The sequence below is a fragment of the Rhinolophus sinicus genome, linkage group LG06 (genome assembly GCF_036562045.2).
Source record: "Rhinolophus sinicus isolate RSC01 linkage group LG06, ASM3656204v1, whole genome shotgun sequence".
NCBI classification, from domain to species: Eukaryota; Metazoa; Chordata; class Mammalia; order Chiroptera; family Rhinolophidae; genus Rhinolophus; species Rhinolophus sinicus.
In genome coordinates, this window is record NC_133756.1 from 165895652 (window position 1) to 165921780 (window position 26129).

The window sequence follows — 26129 nt, forward strand, 5'->3', positions numbered from 1 at the left end:
TTTGCACTAGCAGATTACAGAGCTAGCTGAGGGGGAGAGGCAACAGAACCCTCACAGACCAGCAGGTGGGGACCGGCCCTGCCCGCAGCCCAGCCCAGGGGTCAGTGACATGGGGGAGGGCTGGGGGGTTGGCCGACTGCAGCCACAGACAAGTGAGGGGGTGGGCCGTAAGCATAGACTGCCATGTGGTCACTGCTGTTTTCCTTACCATTACCAGGGAGCCCAGCCCACCCATGTTCCACAGGCTGAGCACCCAGTGAGGCCAGGGGGCTGGAGGCCAAGTCGGGCCACAAAGGGGAAAACTCGTCCACTTCAGTGTCCAGACCCAGGCGGCCGGAAGAGTCGGGGAGGGGAGGCTGCTGCCCTGGGGCTGGTCCCACGGGAGGGCTGCCTATGGGCCTCCGAGTCAGGGGTCCTGAGGGACGGAGGTCTGGCTCGGAGGGTGTCCTCATGGCCGGGATGTCTCTTTGGCGCAGTGGGAGCCTAGAGGCCCCAGCAACGTTCCAGCAGGATCTCCTGAGACGGGTGCGCCCTTCGGTGACAGTGCACAGGGTGGTCACATGATGGAGGACTCAGGCCAAAGCCTTGGGAAGATCAGCCCCCCCCACTCCCCCTAGGGATGACAAACATGCAGGATGTAGCCCCAAAACACTGTCCCGTGAGCAGAGCTACCCCTGCTCCGTGGCTGCGTGTGAACACGCTGAACACCCAAGTGTACGAGTGCTGTGGAACTGTCCCCCCGTGTCCACATGCTGATGTCCCAACTCTAGCATCTCAGTGACCTGTTTAGAAATAGGGTCCTTGCAGATGTGACAGTTGAGATGAGGTCACTAGGGAGGGCCCTGATCCATGTGACTGTGTCCTATGAGTGGGGAACTGTGGACCCGGACTCGCACACAGGGGGAACGCCACGTGAACACGAAGGCAGAGACAGGCTGATGCGTCTACAAGGCCAGGAGCCCCGGATCGCCGGGAACCCCCAGGAGCTGGGGACGGGCCCAGACCAGATGCCCCCTCCAGCCTCAGAAGGAGCCCCGCCAAGACTGGGAGAGAATACATTCCTGTTGTTTAAGGCTCCCCCCGCCCCCGCTCCTGCCCAGGCTGTGGTGTTTGTCGTCACCACCCTAGAAAAGGAACACAGGTATCATGACACCTCCCACGGAAGGCAGAGTCAGGAGACGCGCCAAAGTGCTGACGGTAATGGCCTGTGAGTTTGGGCAGGGGTCTCCTGGGAGAGTGTTTATCTCCTTTTCTGCTTTTCCCCACCTATTACTTAGTGACTATGGACCACGTTATAAATTTTTTTAAATGAAGAGTCCATCTCACTGAGGATTTCCATTTCTAGCAAAGAGAATGACAACTGATTCACCCTCCTGCCTGAAACAACTAAAAGATGGGACAAAATATGTGAAACAACCATTGTCCAGACACTGACCACGGGCAGTGAGGAAGTAACCCACAAGAGACAGGAACACAGGTCGTAGCCTTGAGACACTCCAGGCCGAGGAGCAAGGAGGGACCAGGAGGATCTCAGCTGAGAGTCTGGAAGACCAAGGTGGCTGGCCAGGCAGGGCTGCACGGACAGGCCCGGGACATGGCAGGAGGCCCCTCAAGTCCCACTGGGCAGGGCACACCAGGGGGGAAGTGCCCGAGCTGCAGAGAAGCCACCCCGGAGGGAGCAGCAACGGGGCTCCCAGGAGGCGGGACCAGCACCTGTTTGTTGTCCTCCAAACAAACAACACGGGAAACCTCACAATCAGGGTGTGGCCCCGCCCAGGCCGAGCACGCCCCCAATCCCATCTAACAACTCAAGTAGGTTCCAAAAGGACCAAACTGCTTCCAAGGGCCTTAACTGTCTGAGCACAAAACTCAAGAAGATTCACAGGACAAGCATTTCCAGTTCCCCACAAGGTAAAATTTACATGTCTGGCACCCAATCAAAGAGCAGCAGGCAGGCAAAGAAAAAGGACAGTTTGTCCTCAAATCTGAAGAAAAACCAGGGCCAGCCCGGTGGCTCAGGCGGTTAGAGCTCCTAACTCCGAAGGCTGCCGGTTCGATTCCCATATGGCCCAGTGGGCTCTCAACCACAAGGTTGCCGGTTCGACTCCCGCAAGGGATGGTGGGCTGTGCCCCCTGCAAATAGAAAACGGCAACTGGACCTGGAGCTGAGCTGCGCCCTCCACGACTGGGATTGAAAGGACAACAACTTGACTTGGAAAAAATTCTGGAAGTACACACTGTTCCCCAATAAAGTCCTATTCCCCTTCCCCAATAAAATCTTAAAAAAAAAAAAAGAAAAGAAAAGAAAAGAAGAAGAAAAACCATTCAAAACCAGCATGAAATCGACATAGATGTTAGAATTCGCAAACAAAGACATTAAAACAGTTATAACTGTATTCCATGCAATCAAAGCGCAAGACTGAACATGCGAGGTAGAAACAGGAAGATATGTGTGAAAGACCAACATTACAATCCTAGGGATGAAAACAACTGTCCATGAGATGGGAAATGCACTGAAGGGATTAACATCGGGTCAGATCCTATGGAAGGAAAGCTTAGTGAATCTGAAGATACAGCAATAGAAACTACCGTGTTTCCCCGAAAATAAGACCTAATGGAAATAAGCCCTAGCATAATTTTTCAGGATGACATCTCCTGAACATAAGCCCTAGTGCATCTTTTGGAGCAAGAATTAATATATGACCCAGTCTTATTTTTGGGGAAACACGGTACCCCCAACGAAACAGAACGACAAAAGAGTCCAAAGTTAACTACCTCACGAGTGAGGCAACCTCATGCAGCCTAGTGTGTGTGTGGCTGGTTCTACAAAGGAGACAGGAAACAACTTGAAGAAATAATTCATTCAAATTTAATGAAAATCAGAAGCCAACAGATGTGCGAAGCTCGAGAGCACCACGTACAAGAAACACGGAAAAAACTACACCCAGAAAAGTCATCAAATTTCTCAAAACCAGTGACAAAAACAAACAAAAACTTGAAATAAACCAGAGCGGGGAATGTGTCACGTAAAGAAATCACAGGAGATGATGACAAACTTTCTTGGCAGAAACCACCTGAGTGGGAAGACACCACAGCAGCACCTTTAAAGTAGTAAGCAAAACAATCTCCTGTGTTTACCATTCCAGAAGCTTTCATTTCTGTGTGGACGCACATTACCCCTGGTGTCATGGTCCTTCTGCCCGAGGGACTATTGGAACATCTGCTACCATGTGGTCGCTGTCCTGAGGGTGGTGACAGCTTACTGGTGTGTGTTTGGATTGAAAACCAATCAAACTGAACTCTTCAAATATGTGTGGTTTTTGTGTGTGTGTCAATTACGCCCCAGTAGAGCTGTTAAAAACAAAACAAAAATAAAAATAACCAAAAGAAAAGTATGCTTTGCCATGGGAAGGAGGGGAACGGGGAGGAGGAGCAGAGAGACTCCGTCCTGTGCCCTGGCTGCTGCTCCTGTCATTTCAGAACCGTTCCTAACTCAGGATCATGGGCTCTTGGGGACCCAGCTCCCCGCCGGGAAGTGACAGAGCAGCAATGGGGGACAGAGTGCCGTGCCTCTGCCAGGGGCCGGGTGGCACACATGCAGCATCTCATCCTCTGGCCAGTGTCTGGCCACCACCAGCTCGGACCCTCACCCACCTGGTCTTCCATCTGAAACTGGAGCGAGGACACGAGGCCACTGCCGCACATAGCAGGTGTCAGTGCCCTGAGCCAGGTTCCAAGGTTGAGTTGGCAGCCCTGTCCTCTGTCACCTCCGCTTGTACTCCAGCCAGGGGGAGGGTTAGGGTCAGAGGGGCCTCTGTGTGCCCAGGCCCTTGGGGGCAGCTTCAGCCAGAGGGACGATGGGCACTGGCTGCCCCGAGGCCATCTCAGCCCCAACCTGACACTGGGCGAGCCGGGGCCTCCAGGGCTGGGATGTGAGCAGACTGTCTGTCACCTGGTCTTCTGCGGGACTTGGTCCTCCAGTCCTGTGTGGTCTGGGGTCCCTGGCAGCTGTCTCTGTGCAGGCACACGGTGGCCACTAGCTGTCCCAGGCACTGAGGACATTGTGCAGAGCACTTCCCACAGGTGGCCAGCGTGACACTATGGCCGCTGGACAGCAGATCTGGGCCCCCAAGCTCCCCTGGGCCAGCACCTAGTGTGAGTAACCCCAGAAATCCACCTGGTCCCCGGTAGCACGTTCTGTGTTCTCATTGACCAGCCACAAACACCTGGCCACTGTGAGTGTGGGCGGCCTGTCTCCTCAAACATCTGCTGCCACATCTGGTCAGTGCCAGCACCCTCTGGGACCCTTCAGACCCAGCCTTGCCCACCCTCAACTGCTGCTCTCTCTCCTTTGTACAGGGCCCTTCCCCTGCCCCCATTCTTTGTCCTCAGTTTACCCATTTCTAGGTCCAAGACACACTCTGGCCTCCCCAACCCCATCCCACTCTCTGTCCAGTGTCCCTACAGCTGTTCAGGCACTTCCATGCATAGCAGGGCCTCTCCCTACCTGGTTCCCGGCTCCTGACCTTGAGAGTCTGGCTGCCCCTCCTCTAGCCCACCTCCTCCAAGAAGCCTTCCCAGGCTGCTCAGGGCCCTCCCGACTCTGAGCTTTGTCTGCCTTCTGAGACCACTTGACTTGTGCTTCTGGGGGTCTTGTCAGAACCTGGATGCCCCCACAATGTTACCTGTTATGCACTGCATGTTTGTGTCCCCCCATCACCTTGAAACCCTTATCCCAAGGTGATGGAATTAGAAATGATGAGAGCGTGAGGGTGGGGCCCCCTTGTGGGATTAGTGCCCTTAGAAGATGAGGAGACCCAAGAGCTCCCTTCCTGTCCCTCTGTCCCCATATAAAGACACAGCAACAGGCACCATTGGCAACCAGGAAGAGGCCTCAGCAACCCGACCATCCAGAAGCCTAATCTTGCACCCCAGACTCCGGGGGAGGGGCCCGGTGCACCCCAGCCCTACCCCGATGGCACCACCACACGGCTGCCACTTCCAGGGTCACAGATGGAGCCAGTGTCCCCCCACCATCCCCAAAGCCCTCCTTGTGGGCCACCGACAGAGAGCAAACACTTGCTAAGCTGCCACTTACGCCGCTTGGAAGGCAAAGCGGCCCAGATAACCCATCTGGGCCTCTGACGTGCCCGTCCTTCCGCCAGCCAAACCCAACATTCCACCTAACCAGCCTTATCTGTTTGCTTTTCACTTAACATCCGCTGGCTATTGGCATGGACCCGGCGGGGGGCCCGCGGATGGTCTGCTAGGAGCTGGGGGCCACTCCTGGGATCATGGCAGCTGCTACCCGCTGGCCCCTGGCTGTGGCCGTGGGGTGAGCGGATTCAGGCCCAGAAACTGAAATGTGACACAGCTTCCCCAGGATCCTGGACCTGGAGCCTCCGGACCCTCCACTCGGGGTTGGGGGGACAGGCTGGGCTCTGCAGTCCCACAAGACACAGGACACAGAGCCAGTGAGGATTGTGGGGGCATCCGGGGTCCCCCCGACAGGGTGGGGGGAGGAGGCAGCGTTTGGGGGTGCTGACTGGGAGGTGCCAACTCTGGCCACGGTGGGGTCAGAGGTGCCCTGATGTGGGAGTGGAATCAAGGGGTCGGGGTGGGCGGCCCTCGGCACTGCCCATAGCTCCCTGCCAAGACTTCCCTCCTGGAAAGTCTCTCCCCGCCCCCAGCTGAGTGCCCCCATGGGAGGGGCAGGTTGGCCAAGACACCTCCTGCGGGGCCTGCCTGGGCATCCAGCCCCAGCCTGGCTCTCCCAGCCCATCCTGGCTCAGACTGCCCCCGAGCCACCCACTGCCTGGCTGGACGGCACCAGCTCCCCTGGGGACCCAGACCTCGCCCCTGTTGGGTGTCTTCTCCTCATTCCCCAGCACAGGTCCTGGCCCGGAGTCTGGGACAGTGAGCATCCAACCTGTCCCTGAACAAAGCTCATCAGCCTGTGACACCCAGACACGGGGCCAGCGGCCACCAGGACCTCCTCCTACAGCAGTAGATGTGACATCCTGTTACCTGACAGCCACATAATGGGGCTATGGGCAGTAGTCAGAACTGGGGTTGCCCCGTGGGGGACCCGAGTCCAGAAGGAAGTGCCGGGGTCCAAGGTAGGGGCAATGCCTGCCCCAAATCCAAGCCTGGGGCAGAGGTTGAAAGTATAGATGGCAGGGGTTGGGCTCTGGGGGCCGGTAGGGAGCCCCCCGGAGCACAGGCCCCTGAGAAGTTGCAGTAGGGACTCTCTGAGGAGGAAGAGGGTCTGCCGGGATCAGCGGCCTGCCCAGCCCCTTGCAGCGCCCTCCCTGGGGTCCGTGACCCCCTCTTGGCCCAGGGGTACCTCGCCTTTGACACTGGTTTGCTGGCTCTGTGGGTGTCCCCGGCAGGGCCCACCCTAGCTGCTTGGGATGGGGGTCTGGAAGGGAAAATCCGTGGCACAACGGGACTTGGCTCCAGAGTGGGGGTCTCAAGGGAGAGGGGCTGCAGGTCACTGGGTGGAGGACAGAACCTACGCAGGACATGCTCGGGAGGCAAAAAGTCCTGGTCCTCACTCTCCCCAAGCGGCTGGGCCACCTCCAGACGGTGCCTGGGGAGGGGCTGTGCAGCCTGAGGGGCCCCGGCAGCGGGCAGTGGCTGTGAGGGGCCCCGAGCTCCTGACCTGGCAAAGCGTCAGCCCAGCTGACCCCTCAGCTCCATCTTCAATGCCAGAGGTCCAGGGCGGTCCCAGCTTTGCACCCCAAGTCAGCAGGACGTCCCTGGACACTAGGCTTGAGGCTGGGGGCGGTGCAGAGCAGGCCGGGCTAGGCCTCAGGGCTGGCTATGTGGACGGAAGGCAAGGCAGGGGTCTGAGCTGGGGCGTGAGAGTGGACAATCGCCCACTTGTCCAGTCCTCAGGCCTCGCTTTCCAAGGCTGGCCAGCGGCACCCGCTCTTATCACCGAGACTGTTGGGAACAATGGTTACACACATTCCTATCTCCCTGCTGTTTGCTCAGTGGTTTGAGCACCTAGGTCAGCCACAAAAACACCATTCTCCGTGTTTTCCTGTGATGCCGATGCCCCCCGCCCAGCCCCAGGAGCCCCCACCCCCTGCTGGGCCTGTCCAGCAAATGTGCATGAGGCTGAACAAACCCAGTCGTAGATCCTGGAACACACAGTGCGATTTTTCCAGGAAACTGAAACGGCGTCTCACATACATATATGGGCTTCTTGGGGACAGGCCCTGTGGGCAGCAGCCACGTTGCAGTCTGGGTGACGTCCAAATCCCTGCCAGCGTCACACTTGTGCTCCTCAAGCTGCTGAGGGTGACCCTGAGAACCCAACATAGGGACCCCCCGCCTGCCACATGCCCCAGCCCTTGCCAGGTCTACAGGTTGGTGGCCACAGCCCATTCAGTCCAACTCCATCCTTCACTTGTCCCCTGATGTGTCCTGAGGTGTGGGCGCCCTCCAGGTGCTGGGGCCACCACAGCACCCCACATGCAGGGCACTGAGTGAGAAGGGAACAGACGGGTGGTCTGCAGGGAGGGAGGAGCCGAGACAGCTGGGGGACTGTGTGAGGGACCCAAGGAGCAGCCGTGCCAGGGACCTGTGGGCGGGTGCCTGCTGGGGGCAACACGTCCCTGCAGGCAGGTAAAGCTGCTGGCCCTGCACCATGGGCTGCCAGAGAACAAGGCCCAGGGCTCAATCCCACTGCCAGCCCCGCACAGGGGCCCCCAGGGGGACGGCCGGACCGTTCACACCTTGTAGCCGCGCCAGCACCAGGCTTCACCCAGGCCTTAGTGGCTTTATCAGGTGGGAGATGACCCCTGATGGCCCCTCAGAGAGCAGGTCAGGTGCCCGAGCGCTTTCCCACCGGGGTCCTGAGGCCTGACATGTCACCTCTCCACAGCTCTATATTGGGGCGCTCTCACCCCCTGTACCTGGGCCGGATGGAGGCCTGAGGGAAGGCCCACCCACTGTCCGTGGGGAATATGGCCTGGCCCCTGCATTTGCAGCTTCTGGAGACCCCATGGGCCTATGGGCTATCGGAGGGCAGGAGAGCCCTCAGGGTGGTTGGTAACTGAGCGTAGCCTGGACGGACGGTCAGACAGACCCCAGGCCACAGGCCCCTCGCAGCGGTGTCCCCAGCAGGACAGGTTCCGGAACCGCCGGGACCCCCTTCATGGCTCTATGACCCCTCCAGCCTGTCGGCCACATGGGTGGGGCGCATACCTGGGCCTCGGGTTCTCCCCCGAGAGCGGTTTCTGTTAGAACAATTTTCTATTCAAACTAAAGTAAACATGCGGCACCTCCCACATTCGTGTGGCTGGGTGTCCAACGTGAGGAGGGCCGCCGTGCGCCAGGCCACGCAGGGTTCAGGGGTCTGTGACATGGGGAGCAGCCCCACGTGGGGAGAAGGGGTCCAGACGCAGGTCTTCAGTGGAAGGAGCCCAGGGCTCCCACACCCCAAGTCTCCATGGAGCCAGAACCACGCTTGGGAAAGGGGAAGCCCCCTGAGCCAGGCCCCTGGGCTCCCATCTGGTCGGAGCTGAGCTGCCCAGGAGAGCAGTCAGACCCACACCTGGTCCCCAACTCTCCGGGGGTCTAAAACACCCGGCCCCGACCCTCACCTCACCCTGACCATGACGCTGACCCCAGCCTCACCCTGACCCCTCATAGTGCTGGCATGTGCCCTGCCCACGGACAAGGGCCCACCAGCCCTGACACCCCTGCTCCCTGAGCTGCTGCCCCAGGAGCCACGTCCTCCTCCCAGGGGGCCATGGGTGCAGCCCCTGCTCCTCTGCCTCTGGGGTCTGTACCCTGAGGCTGGCACAGTTCCCATGGAGATGCTCCCAGATGGGCAGCCCCCCAAGGCCACCCCACCCCTGCTCCTGTGCCAAAGTTGAGCGTCTTGGAGCCATTGGGGGGCCAGAAGATAGTGACTAGGGGCCCAGGGGTTGGCCACTCTACTCCTGCCCCCTGACAGACCCAACGTCCCAGGAGGCCAGCGTAGGAGGGGTCTCCAGGAACGACCCCTGCACACCAGCATTTCACCCCAAAAGCTCCTCAGGCCTCCAGGTAGCTGTCTCTTCTGAGCCCCAAAGCTGTCTGCCCCTCTGTGACAGCCAGGCACCCGGAACCCCCAAAAGGGTGGTGTGGACTGTCTTTACCACTGGGGGGGTCCTTCCACTAGATGGTCTTTCTTCCAGGGTGGGGGGGGGCCCAGTGTGCTTGTTGTGCCTTTTAGGGGCTCTGGAATCCGGGTGAGGGTGGCGCTCACCCCAAGAGCTGTCCTGGACGTTGGGTTCCCCACAGGGGCAGAGGGGTGCCCCCACGTCTCCCCTCATGCCTCGAACAAGCCCCTCTCAGCTCCCAGGATGTGTCTGACTGCCAGAACTGCCCCTGGAAGCGCCCCCAGGATGGCCCCTAGCAATCTCAGCCTGCAGCAAACAGGGAGGTGTTTGAAGGACCCTGCGGGTGTGTGCCAGCCCCCCGCTCAGAGGCGAGCGATAACGGTGCCGCTGCCCGCCTAAGAATTTTCCCAGAAGTGCAAGTTCTGATAAAGCAGCGCCCGAGATCCTGTTTGGCCACCACTGCTCCAGCCGGCTGGAGCGTGGGGTGCGGGTGGGCGCGGCAGGGGCAGGGCCTGTGGCTCCTTTATAAGGTGTCCGGGCTGGTCACCCAGGTGCACAGGTGCAGCAATCCTGCCTGGTGTCCAGCGGTGGGAGAGCTAGGTCCTGCGGTGACCTCTTCTCTCCACGCATCATGCTGGGGCCCCTGCTGCTGCTCGTCTCCTGTTGGGGGGCCATGCTCAGCGCCACCGGTGAGTGGGTCCAGGTGCCCTCTTAAGGCCCCATTGCGTGGGTGTCCCGGGCCTTGCCTCTCCAACTCAGCTGAGGCGGATTGGCCACAGGACGGTGGTAGCTGGGAGGCATCCCCTTGCTCTCGCTGTCCTGCACTTGCCACAGCCCAGCTGGCCCGGCCAGTGAGGGTGGGAAGGCGCAGGGGCCCTGAGCTGGCGAGGAAGGACTCGGGGCTGCAGGGGGCAAGGGTCTCACGGGGACACGCAGACACCTCCACAAGGGCGGGAGCGTCAGAGCCACACTGGGCGCACAGCACTGGGGCTCAGCTCTGAGCCAAGCGCCCCGACTCTCCCACTGGATCCTGAGAGGTCCCCGGGGTCCCCAGAAGTGGCCAGAGGGTATGTAGGGCCGTGCGGGCACTGAGGCCAGAACAGCCGGAGGCAGATCCGGCTCCATGGGTCCTGGTGAGAACAATGACCACACAGTGGGCTCCAGCTTGGGCTCCTTGTCTATGAAAATGAGTTGACAGCTTCCCCTCGTGTGGCTGCCGGGGGGATTAAAGGAGTGGGGGACCACTCCAGAGCCGACCCAGTCTCGCCCACTGGGCCCCCGAGGCAGGGTCCCCTTCCTCCCCTCCGCCCCACCCCATCCCTTCTGCCAAACACCCAGCACCACCTATGCCGCACGCTGAGGGTGGCTTTCATACCTGCCCCAACCCTGGAAGGGTTGCTGAGGGGCAGGAGTCCCTCGGTGGCACAGCGGGAGCCCTTCTCACTGACTGCAGGCCCCAGGCCCTGCACCTTCTCCACACGCCTGAGAGCCCAGGCCGCTGAGCCCAGAGGGATGCACCCCTCCTCTCTCCTTAGTCCTTGGCTTGCTGGCCCTGCTTGGTGGCCCTGGGTCCTCACCAGCCTCATGGGAGATGGGCAGCAGCCTCACTCCCAGTGGGTACCACCAGCCTCAGTGCTGCCCATTGGGAGTGGCTCTGAGCACCCAGGACCCCTGCCCAGCAGAGGCCACATCCCTGGCCCTAGGGACTCCCAGACTTGGACCCAGACCCACGGGGGAGAGAGGTGTCCAGGGGCCAGTTGTGTGAGGTGTGGCCTGCAGGCACGGCACGGGGCTGCCATCTTGGGGGTCTGTGGGCGGCCAGGGTGACTGCCACACAGGGTGGGGTGGGCCTGTCTCTGAGCATCAACTCTGCACTGGCCATGCCCTCCCGGACCAGAGGCGCCAGGTCTGACGCCACAGTGTTGGGACTGGGAAGGAGGCCCCTGAGCCAGCCGGGTTGAGCCGGAAGAGGCAGGGGCCGCCAAGCGTGCAGACGGAATGGCGAGTGCTCAGGGCACCGCATGGCCGGTCCGGGGCTGAGGGGTGGCAGACCAGCCTGCCCTGCAGGCTCTGTGCCAGCCAGGGGTCAGCGCCTGTGCTGAGTGGGGAAGCACAGATGGTCCCAGGGCAGAGGCAGTGGCAGCAGCCCAGCGTCCTGAGTGTCTCCAAAGGAGCCCCCTGCTGAGGGGGGTCATTGTTCAGACAGAGTCGGAGGCCACTGGCCGGGGTGGGATCGAGCAGAGTAAAGGAGACAGGACAGGGCGTGGTGAGACTGACATCAGGTGACAAGGAGCCAGTGGAGAGACCCCTTCGAGTGGGGACTGGGGAGTGATACTCTCGGGGACAGAGGACAAGATTCGAGGTATCCTGTGGGGAGGGGTTCATGAGCTCAGAGGAGGGGCTGAGGTGGGGTCCTGCATGCTCAGGAGGGAGGATGCCCAGGGCCAAGTGTCACTCCCCATCGGAAAGGCAGATCCACACGACCTGTGTGCCACCTGCCCCAGCTGGGGACCTCGCCCAGAGACACACGGCTGAGGGCGCCCAGTGCCGTGGTGGGGAGGCCAGCACCACACCTGGGTGGAGTGGTGGGCCCAGGCGCGAGCTGCATCCAGTGGATGAGCCGGCGGGAGTCATGGCAGGACAGGGGTCCCGGGAGGGCCTGGAAGATGGAGCCAGGGGCCGGAGAGGTCACGGCCCCGTCACCTGCCCGCCAGCACCAGGACCTCCTCCCAGATCCACAGAAGCCTCTGGAAGGACTGCAGCAGGGAACAGGGGCAGGGGAGGGCTACCGGGAGGCCATAGAAAGGAGGCAGGCCGCCAGGTGGGGCCCCCAGTCCAGCTTCCCCAAGCAGGGTCACCTGTCTGCCGAGCGTGGCCTGGAGTGGCCAGCGGGGACCAGTGCTTCCTGCCCCATGTCCCCTGTGCGTTTCTCTAGCATGGTCACCACAGCCCTAGGACTGTCTGGGAGGCTGACAGGTGTGGAGGAAGGGAGCATGAAATCAGCCACTTTTGAGGCCCCTGGAAAGGGAGAAGCCGTGTGAGGCGTCCGCCTTCACTCAGCCTCTCTGACCGCACTCCAGAGCCAGTGGGTGTCAGACGGAGAGTGGGTGGGCCGACCTGGGAACACAGGGGGTGCAGCAAGACAGGAGGCTGTCACCCCACAGATGCCCCGGCCCTGAGCCCTCCCTAACTCTCCCCTGCTCCCCACATGCCCACAGACCACCGAGCCCCCCTGAGCTTAGGGCTCCCCCTCCCCCGCATAACAACCACTCAGTGAGGTCCACACAGGAGCCCAGCTGCCCGGCTGCCGCCAAACCTATGTGAGCCGCCATGGAGGCAGCAGGCCTGGTGGCAGCTGCCTCTTTGTCCTGTCAAACCCCAGAAGGGCCTGGCACCTCTGGGAAGCGAGTGAGTGATGGGAGCCTGGCAGATCGCCAGCAGATGTCCCTGGGCCAGAGGGCACCAGAGAGCTGGTGTCCACCGTCAGGGACCTGCCCTGCCCTGAGGCCGGCATGTGGCCATGCACACCATCCAGCGCAAGCTGCCCCTAAACGCTCAGGCCCTGCTCACTGCCTGTGCGTGTGCATGCATGTGCATGTGTACATGTGTGTGCGTGTACACGTGTGCACACATGGGTAGGTGTGTGTCTGTGTGCACCGTGCCCTCCTCGGGGGAGCTTGTCTTCACTGTATCTCCTGCACCCAGCAGGTGTGACAGGCACATGACAGGAGTTCCCTCTGTGCAGATGTGCGGGACTAGTGAATGAGTGAATGAACAAATGAACAAATGAGCGAATGAGCGAACGACAAATGACGAATGAGAGAAGTCAGGGTGTGGAGAGTGCGCAGGGGCTGGGCTCCGGCCAGGTGCCATGCAGTGGGCCCTGCTCACGGCTAAGTGCTCCACGCCAGGGGCGGGGTGGCCACGCCCTGGACAGAAGCGGGAGGCCCCAGCACTGACCATGGCCCTGTCCACGCAGGTCTGGACGACACCTCCTTTGCACAGCCTGGCCTCCAGAGGCTAACGGACGCCCCACAGACAGGTGAGGGCCACGTGGTCTGGGGCTTCCACAAAGGGCATCCAGCTACCGAGGAGCCCCAGCCAGCCGCTCCCCTTGGGGGAGGGGTGTTGTGGGGTGGGGTCTGGGCTGGCTTCTTGACCCACAGACCCCAGGGCTGACGACACCACAGACTCCACCACAGCAGCGACTCATGCTCGTGGAAAGCTAGTGCAGGAGGCAGACCCAGCTCTGGACATGGGGTGGGGCCTCACTCACACCCACCCCAGGATGGGCTAGAACTTGTGAGGCCACTAGTTTCTGAGCGTGGGATCCCGGGGCGGCCGGCTCATGGGGCCAGGCCACCCCAGACCTGCCCCACCAGGCGGAGGGACAGAACCCTGAGACCCCTCCTGCTCTCTCCACAGCTCCAGGCAGGGGCCGGTGCTCCACATGGGGGGCTGGCCACTTCTCCACCTTCGACGGCCACGTGTACAACTTTAAGGGAACCTGCAACTACGTCTTTGCGGCCATCTGCGAGGACGCAGCGCCCACCTTCAGCATCCAGCTGCGGCGAGGACCCAGTGGCGACCTCTCCCGGGTCATCGTGGAGCTGGGGGCCTCTGTGGTCACCGTGCAGAAAGGGGTCATCTCCGTCAAAGACATGGGGTGAGCCGTGTGGCTGAGAGGACAAGGGAGTGACCATGGGGCCAGGGGTGGCCGCTGACCACTCTCACTCCACAGGGTGGTCAGCCTGCCCTACACCAGCAATGGGCTCCAGATCACACCCTTTGGCCAGAGTGTGCGGCTCGTGGCCAAGCAGCTGGAGATGGAGCTGGTGGTCCTGTGGGGCCCGGGAGCCCACCTCACGGTGAGGACGCCTGCGGGAGGCGGGGGGAGGGGAGGGTGTGTGTGGCTGCACCTGCAGGCACACGGGTTGGCGGGTGGGGCTGGGGGCTGTCCTCCTTGGGGTTGGGGTCCTGAACAGCTACCCAGCTCCCACAGCTTGGTGCTGAACCCAGCCAGGAGCCTGGATGGGCCTGGGCTTCCCCACTTGTAAACGAGGACAATCCAGCAAGACCAGGAGGGCTCCTGGGAGGAGTAGGGAGGGGCCCCCAGAGCAGAAGCTCTGCATCTGCGCGCGCGGCATCCGGGGCCCCGCCCACACGCATGCCACGGCCCCTCCCTCAGGTCCTAGTAGAGGAGAAGCACATGGGCAGGATGTGCGGGCTCTGCGGGAACTTCGACGGCAAGAAGACCAACGAGTTTCTGAGCGAGGATGGTAGGTGGGGGTGGGGGCCTGGCCCCAGCGGCCAGCCCCGTGGTGCTGACCTTGCCCCTCCCGTGCCCCCAGGCAAACTCTTGGAACCCCACAAGTACGCGGCTCTCCAGAAGCTGGATGACCCCAATGAGATCTGCGCCTACGAAGCCATCCCCAGCCCCCAGGTCCTGCAGGCAGAGCATGTACGTGAGGCGGGCGTGCCATCAGGGTCATGGGAAGCCTCCGGCCATAGGGGTCAGCCATGGGCTCTGACAGGGTCCCCAAGGCCGACACCCCCAGCCCTCCCAGCCAAACAGCACTGGATGTGGGACAGGGCCTTCACGCCTGTGACCCTGAGTGGCCCTCTGCCCAGGCCCAGACCTGCACCCGGCTGCTGACCCTGGTGTCCCCCAAGTGCACCGTGCCCAAGGAGCTGTTCCTGCTGAGCTGCCAGGCGGACATGGCCGCGTGCGCCCAGCCGGGCCCGAACTGCAGTTGTGCCACGCTGTCTGAGTACTCGCGCCAGTGCAGCATGGCTGGCCAGCCCGTCAGGCGCTGGCGGGGCCCCGGCCTCTGCTGTGAGTCCCGGGGAGGGCAGCAGGGAGGGCCAGGGCCCCGAATTCCGCCTCGTCCAAGACAGGACAGTGAGGTGGAGGGGAGCCGGGCAGGCAGTGGGGGCCCTGTGGTGCCCCTCCCCACTCACCAGGCCGCTGTGTGCCTGCAGCCCTGGGCCAGTGCCCAGCCAACCAGGTGTACCAAGAGTGTGGCGAGGCCTGTGTCAAGACCTGCTCGAACCCACAGCACAGCTGCTCCAGCTTCTGCACCTTCGGCTGCTTCTGCCCGGAAGGTGAGCCTGCCGCGCCCCACAGGAGCCTGCAGATGAGCCCAGACGCAGGGCCTCAGCCCCCGCCCCACCCAGCACATTGCCCCACCGGCTGTGTTGGGGCCAGGACCCCTCACCGCCCCCACAGTGTTCCATGGTCGTGCCTGCAAATCCACAGGGTTGTGAGGGATCTGAGAGGCCGCTGGGGAAGGGTGGGGTTGGAGCTAGACCTGGGCAGGGCCCGCCGCTCACCAGGAGCAGCCCCTGGCCTGGGCCTGGGCCTGGACCAGCTGTCACCAGGGGAAGAGGCGCTGCAGTGTGGGGCTGGAGGGGGAGGGTCACAGCCCAAGCCTCCACTGGGACGTGGCCCAGAGCCAGGCGCGAGGACCTCCTGGGGACAGGCCCAGGAGTGGCTGCCCAGCAGGAGGGTGGGAGGTCTCTCCTTGCCGCAGCCCCAGGAAGTCCCCTCCTGCAGGTACGGTTCTTGACGACATCTCCAAAAACCTCACCTGCGTGCCTGTCGCCCAGTGTCCCTGCACGCTTGGCGGGCTGGCCTATGCCCCCGGGGAGGTCACAGCAGATGCCTGCCGCACCTGGTGAGTGTGGGGCAGCCTGTGAAGACACAGACAGGATGGGGACACGAGGGACACGGGAACCTGGAGGCACAGCAGCCTCAATCCTGGGGGCAGCCAGCTTGCCAGCCCAGAGCAGCCTGGGGTGCCGTCTGGACCCAGCAGCCCTGCCCACCGCTCTGGCTCACCCTCCCCACACACAGCCAGTGCACCATGGGACGCTGGAAATGTGAGGAGCGTCCCTGTCCACGGCGCTGCGCCCTGGAAGGCGGCTCCTTTGTCACCACGTTCGATGCCAGGCCCTACCGTTTCCATGGCACCTGCACCTACATCCTCGTCCAGGTGGGACATGCCAGCCATGGGGGCCTCCCAGGGGATTGCCAGGAGGGGTCACCAAGGGAACATCACAAGGGGTCCCGCCAGGAGGGGTGCTGCCATGAGGGGTCACCATAAGCACCAGTCCTCTGTACTGACCACCCCACTACAGAGCCCCCAGCTCCCCGACGGGGGCTCCGTCATGGCCGTATATGACAAGTCTGGGTACTCGCACTCGGAGACCTCCCTGGTCGCCGTCATCTACATGTCCAGCCAGGTAAGGCTGCTCTGTCAGGTAAGGAGCAGAAACGTCCCCACCGTGTCCCAGTTCCTGCTGCTCCCTTCCTGGCCCGCAGGAGGGGGACACCTCCCTCCCTTTCAGCCACCGTGACTCAGGCCCCCCTCCCTCTAGGACAAAATCGTGATTTCTCAGGACGAGGTGGTCACCAACAATGGAGACGTCAAGTGGCTGCCATACAAGACCAGTAGGTCCACAGCCCCTGCCTAGCCCTCGGTGCCTCTGGGCCAGGGTCCCAAAGCAGGCTGCCTGCTGAGCCCGTTTCCCCCCAGGCAACATCACGGTCTTCAGACAGACATCCACCCACCTCCAGATGGCCACCAGCTTCGGACTGGAGCTCGCGATCCAGCTACAGCCCGTGTTCCAGGTGTACGTCACCGTCGGGCCCCAATTCAGAGGCCAGACCAGAGGTGAGTCGCTCCCTGCCCGCCAGGGTCAGCCCGGCTGCCCTGTCCCCATCTGGCTTGGCCACGTCAGAAGTGAAGGGCCCACCACAGCCCTGCACTGGCCCAGCGGGTCCGGCGGCCATGGGCTCAGGCCAGCCTCTCCTGAAGGCCAGCCCTCCCAGGGGTGCGTGCCTCGTGCCCGTGGCACGGTTGGGGGTGCGGGCAGGACAGGGACGCAGGCCAGCTGTGCTCATGGCCCGGTTGGCTCAGGGCTCTGCGGCAACTTCAATGGGGACACAACAGACGACTTCACGACCAGCATGGGCATGGCCGAGGGCACCGCCTCACTCTTTGTGGACTCCTGGCGGGCGGGGAACTGCCCGGCTGCACTGGAGCGTGAGACCGATCCCTGCTCCATGAGCCAGCTCAACAGTGAGTCCTGGGCCCCGGGGGCTGTGGAGTCAGCAGGAAACCCACGCGGGCGAGCGCGAGACCCACTGGCCTATCCCTGCAGAGGTGTGTGCGGAGACCCACTGCTCAGTGCTGGTGAAGAAGGCCACTGTGTTCGAGAAGTGCCATGCCGTGGTGAACCCCAAGCCTTTCTACAAGGTGGGCAGGGCCTGCTGGCCGGCGACACCCGGGGGAGCCTGGGCGGCGGGAGGGCAGGCACTCATGCAGCTGTCTCCCTGCAGAGGTGTGTGTACCAAGCCTGCAACTATGAGGAGACCTTCCCGTATATCTGCGCTGCCCTGGGGGACTACGCCCACATGTGCGCCTCGCGGGGCATCCTGCTCTGGGGCTGGAGAAACAGTGTGGAAAACTGCAGTACGTGCCGGGGCAGGAGAGGGTCCCAGGGTCATGGGAGGGCAGGGGCCACGACGGGGCTCCAGGGCCCAGAGCCCTGACCCTGCCCGGCCATCCCTGAGGGTCTGACTCCTGTTCCCCCACAGCCATCCCCTGCACTGGCAACCGGACATTCAGCGACAACAGCCAGGCCTGCAACCGCACATGCTTCTCACTGTCTGACCACACAGCTGAGTGCCACCCCAGCGCTGTCCCTGTGGATGGCTGCAACTGCCCTGAGGGCACCTACCTGAACCACAAGACGGAGTGTGTGCACAAGGCCCAGTGCCCCTGCCTCCTGGACAACCACAGGTTCATCCTGGCCAACCAGTCCGCCCTGGTCAATGGCGTCATCTGGTATGTGATGGGGTCCCGGGTGGGCCCCCCCCACTCTGGCCTGCAGCCCCTGCCCCAGGGCCAGCCCACTTACACGGTCTCTCTTGCAGCTACTGCATCAACGGGCGGCTAAGCTGCCGGGGGCAGCCACAGATGCTCCTGGGTACGTAATGCGGCCAAGACGGTGGGCCTGGGTGGCGGTGTGCTGCCCCCCACCCACCTCACCCGTGCCCCTTTCCTGCAGCAACCTGCTCAGCACCCAAGACATTCCAGTCCTGCAGCCAGTCCTCGGAGAACAAGTTTGGGGCAGCCTGTGCCCCCACGTGCCAGATGCTGGCCACCGGCACCCCCTGCGTAAGGCTGGGGCGAGTGCTCCCTAGAGGGCTTCCCCACCGGGCAACTTGTGGTGGATGTTCCTGTAGTGGACACCTGGAGCCTCCCACGGGGCCGTGAGATGATGTGCACAAAAGCCCCCAGGGAAGGCAGGCCAAGCTCTGCGTCTCCGGGGCTGTTCCCCGGGAAGGGTGTGGCCAGTCGGGCTGGGTGGGGCCCCTCAGCTTGGGGAGAGTGAGGAGGGGACACAACAGCCCAGTAGTGACACAGAAGGCCCTCTGGAACCTTCCCTAAGGGAGGGGCGGGTTTGCTAAGAGAAAGGCCCAGAGCAGGGTGGATGCAGGGAGGGGGTCTGGGAGGAGAGCTGGGGGCCCCTCCTAGGCGCTGCTGACCCTCCCCCCTGCAGGTGCCCACCAAGTGCGAGCCAGGCTGCGTCTGTGCTGAGGGGCTCTATGAGAACGCCAGTGGGCAGTGCGTGCCCCCTGAGGAGTGCCCGTGCGAGTTTGCAGGGGTGTCCTACCCCCGGGGCGCCGAGCTCCACACAGACTGTCAGACTTGGTAAGCCGCAGCCCCGCCCTGGAGACCCAGGTGGCCAGGGGATGTCCTCAGGCTCTCTGGGGGTGGTAGGGGGTCCCCCACCAACTCCATGCAGGTCAGCCTCATGCGGGGGTGCATGTGTGCCGGGTCTCCCCGAAACCCCAGAATGGCCTGCTCCTCCCCCAGCACCTGCTCGAGGGGCAAGTGGACATGTCAGCAGAGTGTCCACTGCTCGTCCACCTGCACCCTCTATGGGGAAGGACACATGGTCACCTTCGACGGGCAGCGGTTTGTGTTCGATGGCAACTGCGAATACATCCTGGCCACGGTGAGGCCTTAAGGGGGGACACGGTGAGGCCCTGGTGGGGACACGGTGAGGCCCTGGGGGCATCCACTTCAGCACCCCCTCCCCACAGGACGGCTGCGGTGCCAATGACTCGCAGCCCACTTTCAAGATCCTGACGGAGAACGTTGTGTGCGGGAAGTCGGGCGTCACCTGCTCCCGAGCCATCAGGCTTTCCCTGGGGGTGAGTGGGGCAGGCGGGTGTCCCCCCACCTCAGCCACCAAGCCCAGGTCCCCACCCCTCTGTGCCACCTGCTGCTCACTGTCCCCTGCTCTGGTCTCCTGACCCACACGACGGGCAGCAGTGTCTCCCGGAGTTGGACAGCCCGGGGAGACGGGGTCCTTCCAGAAGCCTGACTCAGCCCTCGGCAGTGTCCATGATGTTCTGGAACGTTCCGCCTACGGTGGCTCCAGAGGGCAGGCCGCCAGCAGGCACTGGCCACACACACTCTTCAGGGACTCGGTCCACCCTGCTGGGAGAGCGTGGGCGGGGAGGTAGCTGGGTGCGCACAGCCCCGTGACGGGCCTGCCCCACAGGGCCTATCCATCGTGCTGGCCGATAGGAACTACACAGTCAGCGGGGCGAACCCCCACGTGCGCTTCCGGGTGAAGGCCGGCTCCTTGCACCTGGTGCTGGACGTGACCATCGGCAGCAGCTACAACCTGACCCTCGTCTGGAACAAGCACATGACCGTCTTCATCAAGATGGCTCGTGCCTCCCAGGTAACGTGCCGCTCCTGCCTGGCCGCCTGGGGTGTGGGGCAGCGCTACCCACCTGACACTGCCCCCCGCAGGACGCCCTGTGCGGCTTGTGTGGCAACTACAACGGCAACATGAAGGACGACTTTGAGACACGCAGCAAGTACGTGGCGTCCAGTGAGCTGGAGTTCGTGAACTCATGGAAGGAGAGTCCGCTGTGCGGGGATGTGGGCTTTGCACTGGACCCCTGCAGCCGCAACGCCTTCCGCCGGGCCTGGGCTGAGCGCAAGTGCGGTATCATCAACAGTCAGACCTTCGCAGCCTGCCACAGCCAGGTGGGTTCCCGCCACGGCCAGGTGATTTTTACCCCAGCCAGGTGGGTTCCTGCCACAGCCAGGTGGGTTCCCGCCACGGCCAGGTGATTTTTACCCCAGCCAGGTGGGTTCCTGCCACAGCCAGGTGGGTTCCCGCCATAGGCACTTGGGTTCCTGCCACAGCCAGGTGGGTTCCTGCCACGACCAGGTGGGTTCCTGCCATAGCCAGGTGGGTTCCCGCCACGACCAGGTGGGTTCCTGCCACAGCCAGGTGGGTTCCCGCCATAGGCACTTGGGTTCCTGCCACAGCCAGGTGGGTTCCTGCCACGACCAGGTGGGTTCCTGCCATAGCCAGGTGGGTTCCCGCCACGACCAGGTGATTTTTACCCCAGCCAGGTGGGTTCCCGCCATAGGCACTTGGGTTCCTGCCACAGCCAGGTGGGTTCCTGCCACAGCCAGGTGGGTTCCCGCCATAGGCACTTGGGTTCCTGCCACAGCCAGGTGGGTTCCCGCCACAGCCAGGTGGGTTCCCGCCATAGGCACTTGGGTTCCTGCCACAGCCAGGTGGGTTCCTGCCACGACCAGGTGGGTTCCTGCCACAGCCAGGTGGGTTCCTGCCACAGCCAGGTGGGTTCCTGCCACAGCCAGGTGGGTTCCCGCCACAGCCAGGTGGGTTCCTGCCACGGCCAGGTGGGTTCCTGCCACAGCCAGGTGGGTTCCCGCCACGACCAGGTGATTTTTACCCCAGCCAGGTGGGTTCCCGCCATAGGCACTTGGGTTCCTGCCACGGCCAGGTGGGTTGCACAGCGGTGGGGCCCTGGCCTCCAGCTGTGAGAACAGCTCCTGGCCCGCGGACAGTGGGCCGGGCAGGGGCACTGAGGGCCGCCTCCACAGGTGTACCGCATGCCTTACTACGAGGCCTGTGTGCGCGACACGTGCGGGTGCGACACCGGTGGGGACTGCGAGTGCCTGTGCGACACCGTGGCTGCCTACGCCAAGGCCTGCCTGGACAAGGGCATCTGTGTGGACTGGAGGGCTCCCGACTTTTGCCGTGAGTGCCCTCCTCCTACCCACTGGGGGCCGAGGGGTCACGTGGGCTGCTCTGGCTGCAGCACTCCTCCCGGGGCGGGCAGTGGGCTGTGTCCCGCAGGGAGATCCTGCAGAGGGACCGTTGCAGGCCCACCCTCAGGCTCCCTGGTACACTGCCGAGGGGCTCTGTGGCGGGCTCAGAGCCACCTGACAGGTGCCCATCCTCCCAGCCATCTACTGCGGCTTCTACAACACCCACACGCAGGCTGGTGACGGCCAGTTCCAGTACACCCAGGAGGCCAACTGCACGTGGCACTACCAGCCGTGCCTCTGCCCGCAGCAGCTGCAGAGCCTCCCAGTCACCAACATCGAAGGTACAGCTGTGGAGCGGGGACGGGTCTGCCCAGGGAACTGATGGCTTCCGAGGCTGGTGGAGAGGGGCCTGAGGGCCAAGGGCGGGAAAGGTGTGTGGGGGGTGCAGCCCAGAGGGTACAGACCACAACTGGAGCAAGGGGTGGGGAGGCAATGCAGGGAGTCTGGGGTTCAGAGGAGAGGTCAGCATTGGCTGTAGACAGAGAGGGGAGGCCTCCAGCTCGAGGCACTGACGTCTGGCCGCTTTCTGCATGCCCCTGCCCCAGGCTGCTACAACTGCACCCAGGATGAGTACTTCGACCAGAACAAGGGGACATGCGTGCCCTGCCGTAAGCTCAGTCCTCGGGCCCCACACCCACCAAGGTCCCACACAAACCGAGGGCCAGCTCCGCACTCCCCAGGCTGCGCCCGTGGGGTGCTGAAATGCCCCCAGCCCCCAGACAGCAGAGACACAGGGAAAAGACCAGGCCTCCCCTGCCCCAGACGCTGACTCAAAAGCCCCCATCCCTGCTGGGTGTGTGGCAGCACAGGGACCACTTGGGGATGCAGTAATGGGGGACTGGGGAGCTGCACTAAGGTGGTCAGTGTCCTGCCTGCCAGGCCACCCACATGGCTGGGGAGTGCTGGGAGGGATGACATGGCAGGTAGGACAGAGGAGCAGGGCCCCGCCTCCGTGATTGCTCCACGCCCTGGCCCTGTCTCCAGCAAGCACCTGACTCAGGCCCTGGGGACACACCTGAAGGCTTCAGAAGGACTTGGGGGGTAGGGGGTGCGGCCCTGACCACCCCTCCTGTTGCAGGTCTGCTGCCCACGCCGCCCACGCCCACCACAGGTGATTGCACGCACACTAGGTGCCAAGGTGAAGCAATGCTCCCCTGGGCCGTCCCCCGGGCCCTCCCCTGGATGCCCATCAGCCCAGCCATGTCTGTGACCGCGGGTTGAAGCAGGGAAGGGAGGGCACCGCAGCTTCCCTGGGGCTGCCCTGCACTGTGGGGGCAGCGTGTGCTGCCCAGGGAGGCACCGGGGTGCTGCGTGAAAGCTCACCTCCTGGCTGACCAACAGCTGGCCCTGTGGTGTCCCCACCAGATGGCCACTGTCACAGCAGGGCTGACGGAGCTCACGTGGCCCTAGGAAGGCCACAGTCCAGCCCCTGTGCTTCCCATTCAGCCCACCTGGGGTGGGGGTGCTGCATGGCTTGGGGGCCCAGCAAGCAAGAGAAAGGGCTCCTCCCAAGGGAGTGCCCCACAGTAATGGCATATCTGTCCACTCAGGCTTGCCTTCCACATCGACCAGGCCCACCACGGCTACTACCCCCAAGGCCACTGGGATCAGCTCCACTGCACCCTCACCAGGCTCCCTGCCCACACCTGCAACCCCAACCATCGGCTTTACACCCACGGCCACACCCACTGCCACAGCCACACCCACTGCACCCTCCTCCACGCAGACAGGTGCCACCCAGGCAGATGCGACAGTCTCCTCAGGAGGTAAGGCCCACACTGCAGTGTCAGGCACACACGCATGACCCCAGGGGCTCCATGGCTTATGGGGCAGGGGGCCTCACTTCTCTGCTGAGTAGATTCTTAGGCACAGAACTCCCTGTGCCAGGGAGCAGAGCTAGGTTTCTCTGAAAGGGTTTTTAAGGATCAGCTGGTCACAGGATGTGGCCATCCTTGCTATCCGATAGCTGTGTTACTGGAAAGTATGTAGGACCAGCCGGGTGAAAGCCCCCTGGCAGCACAGGCCAGTCCTCCATGCAGCCTACCCCCTCACCAGCCCACCCACCCCCACACACCACAGGACCCCCTTCCACGGCCCAGGGACCATGAGGAGATAGGACATGTGTTCTACTACCAATAGCAGCTGGAGGGACAATGAGGTCACTGGAAATGCCACTGAGGCTCCGCGAGTCAAGGCTGGTTGACACAGGACATGAGTGTCAGCTGGGAAAGACACATGCCCCTCTCAGAGGGTCCACTGTGCCGAGCCAGCCAGGCTCCCGGGACGTGTGGGGGCAGGGCCGGGGACTCAATGGAGCTCATGGAGAAGGCAGATGGGCTGGAGGGCATGCTCTGGGCCATTCTCTGCAGGGCCACCCAGAACCACCAACGCCGTCACCACGCAGGCCACATCGGCACTGGGCCCCACAGCCACCCCCAGGTCAACGGTCACAGGACCCACAGTGACGCAGGCTACGACACTGCCCACAGCACCTGCTCATGGCACAGCCACACAATCCACAGCTCGGTCCACAGCACACACCACAGCATCACGGTCACCTTCAGCAACCGCAGAAACCTCCACAGGACCCCCCAAAAGTAAGCATGCCCCACCACATGTTCCCACAGAGGCGCCACAGCACGCAGGCTCAATGCCCAGCCCAACAACCCCAATGGCAGGCAGGGACGGCTCCCCCCAAAAGGGGGCAACCTGCCGCAATGCCTGCCCTGAGCCACCTAACTAACTGTGCCCTTCTCTGAACTTCCTGGCCACAGCTCCTGAGCTCCCACCTACCATAGCAGCCCACAGCCCAGGTAGGCCCAGGCGCCAGGATACAGCAGAAACCCCAAGGCACTTGATGCAAAGTACCACGCCCAGCTCTGCAAGCTACACCACAACATCCAAATCCCCTGATGGAACCCACACCAAAGACCCAAAAGGGTGGACAGGCAGCAAACATGGCCACTCTGGGAGTACAGTGGGGTGCCACGTAGGACAGAAGGGAGGAAAAGACCAAATGCACAGAAAGCTGCACTGAGAGAGGCCACCAACAGGGAGAAGAGAGGGACAACGAGGAGAGTAACTGGGGCACAGGGGACTCGTAATCAGGTGCATGTGACGCTGGAGCGAAAGGGACAAAAGGTCACAGTGGGTGACAAACTGGTCACCCACCTGGCAGGGTGAGCAACAGAGGGTTTGACTCATGCACCATTTCCCACAGCATCATCTACCCACCCCTGGACACCAGTGACACCGCTTGGAAAGGAGACAACACACCAGGAGCAACCGGGATCCCCAGGACACACGTCAGGTCGCAGCACTCTGCTGAGCAGCCCACAGACGACTCCTGCCACCGCCAACCCCGGACCCCACACTCCCTTCACCACTCACTCCGGCCCCACGGCTTCTCTGTCCACCACGTCCCACACCGCACGTCCGCCCACGGGAACATCCTCCCGGACCACCAACAATGCCCCAACCCCGTCACGACCCCACAGCACTCTTTCCACTCATGGCGCACACTCTGCCACCTCCTCTGTCACTCCAACGTCTCACCGTGTTATCACCCCGACCGGCCCAGACGCCCACACTTCCACGTCCACGGCGAGGCCAACAGGCACTCTTCCCCCATCGACACACGTCCCTGTCACAGGCACGGTGCCCTCCCACACTTCCACGCCATGGACCAAGACCACTCAAGCCCACGGCTCCGCCAGCACCGCCAAAACCTCCAGCTCCTTCGTGCCACCCCCATCAGCACCAGCCCACTCGGGGACCACATGGGCTCCACGCACCACCATCTCCCCAAGCCCACCAGTAGAGGGACAGGCACCCCGTGACACACAGCGCCACGGCCACCGCCACCCCGGACCCCACACTCCCTTCACCACTCACTCCGCCCCACGGCTTCTCTGTCCACCACGTCCCACACCACACGTCCGCCCACGGGAACATCCTCCCGGACCACCAACAATGCCCCAACCCCGTCACGACCCCACAGCACTCTTTCCACTCATGGCGCACACTCTGCCACCTCCTCTGTCACTCCAACGTCTCACCGTGTTATCACCCCGACCGGCCCAGACGCCCACACTTCCACGTCCACGGCGAGGCCAACAGGCACTCTTCCCCCATCGACACACGTCCCTGTCACAGGCACGGTGCCCTCCCACACTTCCACGCCATGGACCAAGACCACTCAAGCCCACGGCTCCGCCAGCACCGCCAAAACCTCCAGCTCCTTCGTGCCACCCCCATCAGCACCAGCCCACTCGGGGACCACATGGGCTCCACGCACCACCATCTCCCCCAAGCCCACCAGTAGAGGGACAGGCACCCCCGTGACACACAGCGCCACAGCCACCGCCATCCCCGGACCCCAAACGCCCTTCACCACTCACTCCGTCCCCACGGCTTCTCTGTCCACCACGTCCCACACCACACGTCCGCCCACGGGAACATCCTCCCGGACCACCAACAATGCCCCAACCCCGTCACGACCCCACAGCACTCTTTCCACTCATGGCGCACACTCTGCCACCTCCTCTGTCACTCCAACGTCTCACCGTGTTATCACCCGACCGCCCAGACGCCCACACTTCCACGACCACGGCGAGGCCAACAGGCACTCTTACCCCATCGACACACGCCCCTGTCACAGGCACGGTGCCCTCCCACACTTCCACGCCATGGACCAAGACCACTCAAGCCCACGGCTCCGCCAGCACCGCCAAAACCTCCAGCTCCTTCGTGCCACCCCCATCAGCACCAGCCCACTGGGACCACATGGGCTCCACGCACCACCATCTCCCCAAGCCCACCAGTAGAGGGA

At 62.9% G+C, this 26129-nt stretch overlaps 1 protein-coding gene across 1 annotated transcript in view; it reads left to right on the plus strand.

Annotated features, from left to right (window-relative positions):
* Nucleotides 1-821: 821 nt before the first annotated feature.
* MUC6 (mucin 6, oligomeric mucus/gel-forming) overlaps nt 822-26129 on the plus strand; it is a 34637-nt gene continuing 9329 nt past the window's right edge. Inside the window, exons 1-36 of the mRNA XM_074337102.1 lie at nt 822-1197; nt 8972-9063; nt 9233-9248; nt 9671-9808; nt 13099-13161; nt 13545-13785; nt 13861-13987; nt 14308-14398; nt 14471-14580; nt 14751-14955; nt 15102-15224; nt 15676-15796; nt 15976-16114; nt 16260-16364; nt 16500-16572; nt 16658-16795; nt 17042-17203; nt 17286-17380; nt 17464-17596; nt 17722-17971; nt 18061-18113; nt 18195-18304; nt 18690-18841; nt 19007-19148; nt 19237-19347; nt 19701-19886; nt 19958-20197; nt 21071-21227; nt 21436-21579; nt 21844-21906; nt 22377-22409; nt 22849-23064; nt 23703-23895; nt 24519-25114; nt 25454-25618; nt 25959-26120. Coding sequence (XP_074193203.1) covers nt 822-1197; nt 8972-9063; nt 9233-9248; nt 9671-9808; nt 13099-13161; nt 13545-13785; nt 13861-13987; nt 14308-14398; nt 14471-14580; nt 14751-14955; nt 15102-15224; nt 15676-15796; nt 15976-16114; nt 16260-16364; nt 16500-16572; nt 16658-16795; nt 17042-17203; nt 17286-17380; nt 17464-17596; nt 17722-17971; nt 18061-18113; nt 18195-18304; nt 18690-18841; nt 19007-19148; nt 19237-19347; nt 19701-19886; nt 19958-20197; nt 21071-21227; nt 21436-21579; nt 21844-21906; nt 22377-22409; nt 22849-23064; nt 23703-23895; nt 24519-25114; nt 25454-25618; nt 25959-26120 — 5521 coding nt within the window. The remainder of the gene's footprint in view (nt 1198-8971; nt 9064-9232; nt 9249-9670; nt 9809-13098; nt 13162-13544; nt 13786-13860; nt 13988-14307; nt 14399-14470; nt 14581-14750; nt 14956-15101; nt 15225-15675; nt 15797-15975; nt 16115-16259; nt 16365-16499; nt 16573-16657; nt 16796-17041; nt 17204-17285; nt 17381-17463; nt 17597-17721; nt 17972-18060; nt 18114-18194; nt 18305-18689; nt 18842-19006; nt 19149-19236; nt 19348-19700; nt 19887-19957; nt 20198-21070; nt 21228-21435; nt 21580-21843; nt 21907-22376; nt 22410-22848; nt 23065-23702; nt 23896-24518; nt 25115-25453; nt 25619-25958; nt 26121-26129) is intronic.